The 7,542-nt window shown below is 37.6% G+C and overlaps 1 protein-coding gene across 1 annotated transcript in view; it reads left to right on the top strand.

Annotated features, from left to right (window-relative positions):
* LOC135204050 (uncharacterized) overlaps window positions 1-6,967 on the top strand; it is a 15,008-nt gene extending 8,041 nt beyond the window's left edge. Inside the window, exon 3 of the mRNA XM_064234012.1 lies at window positions 4,072-6,967. Coding sequence (XP_064090082.1) covers window positions 4,072-6,332 — 2,261 coding nt within the window. The 3' untranslated portion in view covers window positions 6,333-6,967. The remainder of the gene's footprint in view (window positions 1-4,071) is intronic.
* Window positions 6,968-7,542: the final 575 nt, after the last annotated feature.

Consider the following 7,542-nt stretch of genomic DNA (forward strand, 5'->3'; position numbering starts at 1 on the left):
ATTATTATTATTATTATTATTATTATTATTATTATTATTATTACTATAACTGCGTAAGATATACATAAGCGTTAGTGGTGATATTCCCCGCCTTGACCAAATCACAGCATGGAAAGTGTTACCAAAGCGTGGCTAATTCTTCTCTTCAATGCTCTTCTCAAATTTTGAATCTCGCGAAGCTTAATGAAAAATGGGGCATCAACAAAAGAAAAAGAGCGATACCTAGTTGTTATCTATAGGACTTGTTTCCATTTGTTAATTCATTTCATCGAAGGAGATTCAATGAGATTTCCATGAGATTCGTTCCTAATAGCAGCGTAAAATTCCTGAGATTAGTAGCTTGCGAGATCTTCAACAATCCCTGACATGCTCCGGTATACTGGACAAAATAATTGCTAATACCGAGAAATTACTTATGAAATGAGCACTATACTCTGTTTTTTTTTTCATCTGTCCATCCGCCTGGTGGTGTTTTGTATGGTAACACTGCGTCCCGCGCTTTAGATAGTTACGCTATGCGTAAGTTTTAGTAAATAAAAGGATATCTGGGTGTACATTTGCAACTGAAAAGTGTTTTAATAATTTACTGATTGCGAATTACACCGTTAATATTCGAAATAGGATATTATTATAATGTTGAATGTAAGCTGAATGCAGGATCCTGGCTGAATGCAACTATCTAAAGCCCGGACGCAGTGTTACCATACAAATACACCACAGGCGGATGGACAGATGGAAAAAAACAGAGTATTTAGGTTATCGTAAAATGCGTTTGAATGTCTGATTTACAACTTGAAGGAATGGTGATAAAAAATTGAGGCAGTGAACCACAATTATTATTATTATTATTATTATTATTATTATTATTATTATTATTATTATTATTATTATTATTATTATTACTATATACATTGGCTCACTTTTGTCAATATAAGCCTCAAGTATACAATGCTCTTTCCAGTAGTATAAGATTTACTGCAATGGGCGAGGCATTATTATGCAGAATAATCTTACTTTTCTGAAACTCCGCCCCTGTTTATATTATAGGCATACTTATTGTAGCCAGTATTTTTCTAGTGTTTACAAAATATGCCACTGGGGTATTTTGGCAGCCGTCGATATAAATGGGAACACCTGTCAAAAACTCATCGGTTGCATCATCATACTAAATAGCACCTTTAATTCTGCTGAAATCTTAAATCTTCCATAATTGAACAATGTCTGGATAACCATGAGCTGAATTACTCAAACAGCTTTTAAAGAAGTGCGGTACTGGTCTCTTAGATTCTGCTCCTCCGTACATATACTAAGCATTTCGTTGTAATCTTTCCTTACTAAAGTTTACTTGGTAAGATATACTGAATCTCCGAGAAAAGCGTGCATTTCGTCGACCGGGTAAATCTTACACTCACCCCTCATTTTTTTAGAAAACGTTTTTAACCTTTCTCTTGCTTTGACATCTACGTTCACTCAAGTAGTTTACTCTGTTTTCATTCTCTCTAATACGCCAAGTGAAGCATTTTCTTCGTGAAAATGTCCAGGCCTTTTGCGGCAACTCTCATACCGGTAAGAAAAGTTATGTGCATTTGACAGTCATCTTTGCGGATACTACGATAAATTTTGGGCAGTCTTAATGGCAGTACAATGCCTTTTAATTTTTTAGATAATTATTCCTACACGTTATAAACCAGACATTCAGGCCCATTTTATATCGTGTGAGATCTCATAACGTTGGCTAGAGTTCGATCTTAGGAAATTTCTACTGAATTCATCCACTTTGTGGGAGTTCGGAAAGTCCCGCGTCGTTCCTTGCTGTCAAGGTCTGTAAAACACGTTGCAGTTTGGCATAAGGTTTCCAAGCCCTACTTAGTATTTAGGACTCACTTTCTTTTAGGAGTTCATTTCCAGCTTCTTTTTCTAACCAATTTTATCGTTCACGTTGCTGGGATTGCCTTATCTCTTTTTAAATGGCAAAAAATATTCCTGAAAAGTTTTCAGCAATTGCCATTTGAAGTCAGTTTTGCTAATAAGCTGATATCTCTGCTACAAGAGAAACAGAATAAGCTGGGTGAGAACCAGCCTTTGGACTACTCAAAAATGAATGACTAGCAAAAAAAAAGAGAATAATTGGTCCAGACTTGGCCATTACAGCGAGGAAAGAAATAAATAAATGAATAAAAAATACAAATAAATAAAAATAAATAAAAAATAAAAGAAAGAAATGAAAAAATAAATACAAATGTTTGCTTGTAAAACAGAACGAAAAGGATGAAACGGATCCCGTCTTTTTGCAAGTCACTCTCGTTTAGTATAGACTAATGTTTCCCTGAGTAAATGTATCGCGTAAACGCTATTCGAATGTCGCTAAAAATCAATGCCTGAAAGTTCTTAAGACGTTAATGAGACTTAACATGTATATTTTTTGTATCTTCACTTGTTATTCTAGTAGAATTTCGAGAGAAATTTGGCTTCAGTGTTATTGAACGTTCAGCTAATTATACAAGAAATACTCACATCATCTGCTCAGTTACCAGTGGTTGCTTTGGCACAAATACCATGAAAACAGAAAGGATTTTTAGCGGAAACGTTAGGTGATCAACACCCACAAACAACACTCACAGAGACTTGAAACCCTGGATCACTCTTTCAGCCTCAGTGGTTCATTCCATTAAATAAAAAACTAATTCGTGTATTTTCTTTTACAGTTCAAGGTCAGTCACTGGGTAGTTCAGCACTTTTATGTTTACTTCGAAGTTTTGGCAGTAATTTAATATTTTCCACTTTCTGATTTAGGAAGCTCAGGACTATAACAGAAGTCATGATTTCTTAAAAATGAAAAAAACAATTCTTTTGAGAACCTGCAGGAACAAGACGCCGACAGAAACGAGTGAATTTAGGCTGCTGCAATTCTTATTTTCTCTTCAAAATTGAACATGTGATGCAATTAAGGCTGCCAAAAATTGTTGGTTACTTCTGTTTATCTCAAAAGTTGAATGTGTTTACCGACCATAAAAATTTGATCCACAATCATTTCTTCAAGCAAGTAGTGATCCAAAATATGCAAAAAGTGATAGATTAATAGTATCAAAGTTTTAATATTTTTGAGCAAAAGTGAAATTGGATTATTGTGATACACTGATTATCAAATTGCTGCAGTAATTCCTTGATGACAAGTCTGCACCGGGTTCAATAAAGATTTCGACGTTATTCATGAAATGTTTTCTAGTCAGAGTATTCAATTCGCTTTTTATATATTCAATTTGCCTTGATGTGTTTAGTGTTGTTGTTTTTTCTTTTACCGGCGATACCGATCGCCGTAAAGCGACTTTGACCTTTAACCTCTGTACCAAATTCTTCTGTTCATTTGTTTTTGAGGTGGGATAACAAAAATTGGACAACAGTTAGCATGTTCTTTCATACAGGTACTTCATCGTTATAGCTATTTGAATGTTTTAGTTTTTATATGGGAGCTGACTGCAACTCCTCATGACTATTACGTTATCATGAGTTTGAGCACGTTTCTACTTGTTTATCTTGACAGAGTCATGCAGAGGGTTACTGGATAAATCACGACGATGAATTTCGAAAAACTGATTCAAGTATGGCTGTGAATTGATTGCAGACTAATGCTTTTCAGAACAGGAGGACTGATAATTAACTTGTTCTTAAAAGTCAATCATTGCAGAAGTTTATATGAGACAGCCTTTAAATGTTGCTTTTTTCATTCAGTCCAAGATTTATGAAATATGTATCAGCACATAGTTATTACTTGAAAGCCGTTTTCAGAAGTTTATGTAGGTTACTATTATAGAATATATTTTTTCAGTTAGAAAATACTTGTTTTCTTTTAATAGTTCTCTGAGCTTGTCTACGTTGGTATTTCAAACTCCTTTCATAATTTAGAGATAGTCTATGTATGTATTACATTTCCTTTTATAAATTTAATAGAAAATAGGAAATCAATGTTATAATTTCTTGGTTTATCTGAACTTCTTCAAAGTATTTCATCGATACGTTTTTCCAGGTATTTAGTAATTGAACTTTGATAATGAAAACTGATTTTTTTTTCAGAGAGGAGAAAATCTGGCGAAAATAAGAAGAGTGAAAAAGAGAAACCGAACAACCAGTCGGTCTCTAAAGAAAGGACGAAGTCTCCTCTTTCAGCGCATCAGTCACCGGAATTTATTGCTGGAAATTATGGGTCGCCTTCCGTGGGCGCAAGGAATGCTTGGGGCTCTCCAACCCGCAGTCAGAACGAAACGGCAGCAGCAGCAGCAGCAACTAAACCTGACAGGGGCCCTTGGAACCGAGATGCCCGAAACCGAAAATCTTTCAGGTTTTCCGGGCACATTACAGATTCTGGCGCCGATAGAAACGTTCTGCCACTTTGGTTAGAGGAAACGAGCGGTGCCAGGCAAAGTGGACAGAATTTCAATAGCAACAGAAGTGAAGTAGGTTCCAACGATGCTTCTTTCGAGTCGAGGTGGGATTCTCTGAATGGTGGGAACAAAAAGCAAACGCAAGTGTTCACTGTCCGTCCGCCTGGATGGGAGGACGTTGACCAACATGTGAGGCCAAAGAGAAAAAAGCCAGTCAAGAAAAACCCAAGTTTTTGCCCATCGTTTACAATTAATGACGCTTCAAAATGCAGCTTAGAACCAAAGGCATCTGCTGACATCCGCCCCCTTTCTCCTCCTCGAACTGCTAGCGCAGAAGTTCCGCGCGTGACTACTATTGGTCCTGTCAGCAACAACAACACGCATGATGCTTTCAACATGACTGAGTTATCTGCCAATGTTGACAGTGTTACTATGGGTTCTTTCTTGCAAGAAAAAGTGCAGTTTTCGATGTCAAATCTTGCTCCTCATTCAGCTTCAAACTCCCCGACCCGGACCCCATCACAGTCATCAACCTCTGGAATTACAGATCGACATCTTTGGGCTTCGACAGACAGCTTTATATGTGAAGACTTCTCATTTTGCAAAGGCGTCCCACCAAATAAACCTCAGGAAGAGAGACTATCACAACATTCTCCTCCAAGATCCTTTTCTCAAGTGTTACTGCATCCACAAAACATGAATGAACAACATCTCACAGGTCATGATGATTTGTATGAGGATTTAGATGGGGAATCTTCCTTTAAAACGTCTTTTGATCGGATATGCCTGGAAACAGAGGGTGCAAGTTACAGTTCTATACATACTGCAAACTCTAACAACAATGTAATAGGTTTCGAAGCATCGTGCCATTTAGATGCTGGAAACATAACTGAAGGAGATTCTAGTTTCTCGGCGGCATCCAACTGCATAGCATCCCAAATAGAGCCAACCTGCCAGGAGGTGTCTTGTTCTCCTTACGGGATCAAAGAGGATTCTACCCGTGACAACTGGATCAGGTTTGATTGTGAATCTCTGAACAACTTAGCCGGATCTTCTACTGGCGTTAGCTATGACAGTGCTGGGAGCACAATCTCTAAAACTGATGACATTGATTTTGTGCACCAGTCAAATTTTGATATGTACGACGGGAACCCATCAGAGCCTGTCACTTCACCTACCTCACCTGTATTGCATAGACATTTTAGTGGTAGTACGCTTAACCTTGTGGAACCCCGTTTGCACCAAACACCTGAGATTTATAAAGGCCAGCTAGTTAGACATTATTCAATTAGAGGTAAGCGGGCTGGCAAACGAGTCACTAGAACTGTTAGTCAAAAAATGAAACCACCTGAATATGGAAAGCTCACTGAACCTGTTGCCCCCCGGTTTTCGAAGGCTGCTCTTACTATGGTTTCTGGCCCAGGGTTGTTTGAACAAAATACTCTGCCAATAGACAAAACAGTAGACACTGAGGAAGATGCTCAAGTCGAAGAAACAGAGACAGAACAAATACTAGAATTGCCAACACTGACTGAGGGCAGTTCAGACTTTAATCAAACAAACAACTCGACTCTCTCTCCCGGCTTGCCAAACAGAGCCGGATCACTAAGGGTGCCGCGTCTACCAAGCATATTCTTGCGCCGATCTGTATCTCTCAATGCGCCCAAAGTGAGCAGAGGTGAAGTGCCATTCCAGCGATTGCCCGAAAGGAAAGGCTCTTTCAGGAAGGCTATGGGTGCAATCGCTAGAAGTTTCCGACGAAGACCCGGAGAGAGAGTTCAGGCCAATGAGCTGTCGAGTCACATCGCAGAAAGGGCTTCTGGTAGCGCCATTCCCCCGCGTTTACATCGTAGTGGAAGCACAGGGTCTTCTTTCAGACAGACACCAAAGGCACCTAGGCTGCCTCGCAGAACCATTAGCCACAAGCAGATTTCGCCAAATGAACCAAAATGAAAGTCTGATGACCTCGTGTAGTGTTGGTGCCAATTTTATTTTTATTGTTACTGTTGCTGTTGGCATTGCTTAATTACCGTTAACATCAGTTTTTTCTACAAACATGGTCATTCTTATTATTCTGAAAGCAATGCACATTTATGATGAACACTATATGATCATTCCAAATCAAAATTAGATTAAAGGTAAAATTAACTGCAAAACAAAAGTTGATTAGCATCACAAGGAAAAACGCATGTTAGTGATAATTTATGCACAGTAACTAGAGACCCCTTTTTAAGTATCCCTGCTCGAAAATATATGAAATCGAATTAGCAACAAAAAAAAGCGACCTGGGGACGAATATACCCACGCTCATACGCGTGTATGTATTGAGAAGCCTTTGCATTTTTTCGTCATTCTAAAATATGTTAAAAAAAAATCCACATTTACATTTTAACGTTACACTGATGAGGAACACCGTTCAGGTATTCGAAAGTCTTTGTTTTTTTACATAGAAATATATTTTGATATATAATTGTGGATTTTTTAACAATTTGTTTTTACGAGACTGAATTTCTTAACAAGCAAAATATATTTCCTCGGGTCACCTAACGCTGTGTTTTAAGTGTATATATATATATATATATATATATATATATATATATATATATATATAATATATATATGTGTGTGTGTGTGTGTGTGTGTGTGTGTGTGTAAACTACTCTTGTAAATGAAACTGGGAAATATCAGGAAAAAGTTATATTTCCCGAATAGCTCTGTATCTTTTGAGGCAGCAATGCTCTTGGTACTGTAATATATGATGGCTTTACGTACATCAGAAGAAGCTTTTAGATACCAAGCAATTATGGAATATGGGGCACATAAGATTCCAGCTAAAGGTTGGGATATGGAATGCGAGACTTTGAAATAAGATGTAATAAGCTCTAGTCAATTTCACTCAGTTCCCATGACGTTTGGGATGGATGTTATCAGTGTTCTTAATTAAAACTGCTTGAAACCTCTGAACTTTTAAATAGAACATTCCTCCCTTGTTGTGATATTTCCTGGTTTATAAGGGGGGCTGGTACTACTCATATAACCACAGTAAACACATCTTCCTCAAAAATAAATGACAATTTTTATCTGTATATCCCAATGATTGATGGTGTTCAGCTTTTCTCTGTGAAGGGTTTTAGTTCTGTTAAACCCACGAAAGATGTATTGT

Source organism: Macrobrachium nipponense, chromosome 44 (assembly GCF_015104395.2).
Source record: "Macrobrachium nipponense isolate FS-2020 chromosome 44, ASM1510439v2, whole genome shotgun sequence".
NCBI lineage: Eukaryota > Metazoa > Arthropoda > Malacostraca > Decapoda > Palaemonidae > Macrobrachium > Macrobrachium nipponense.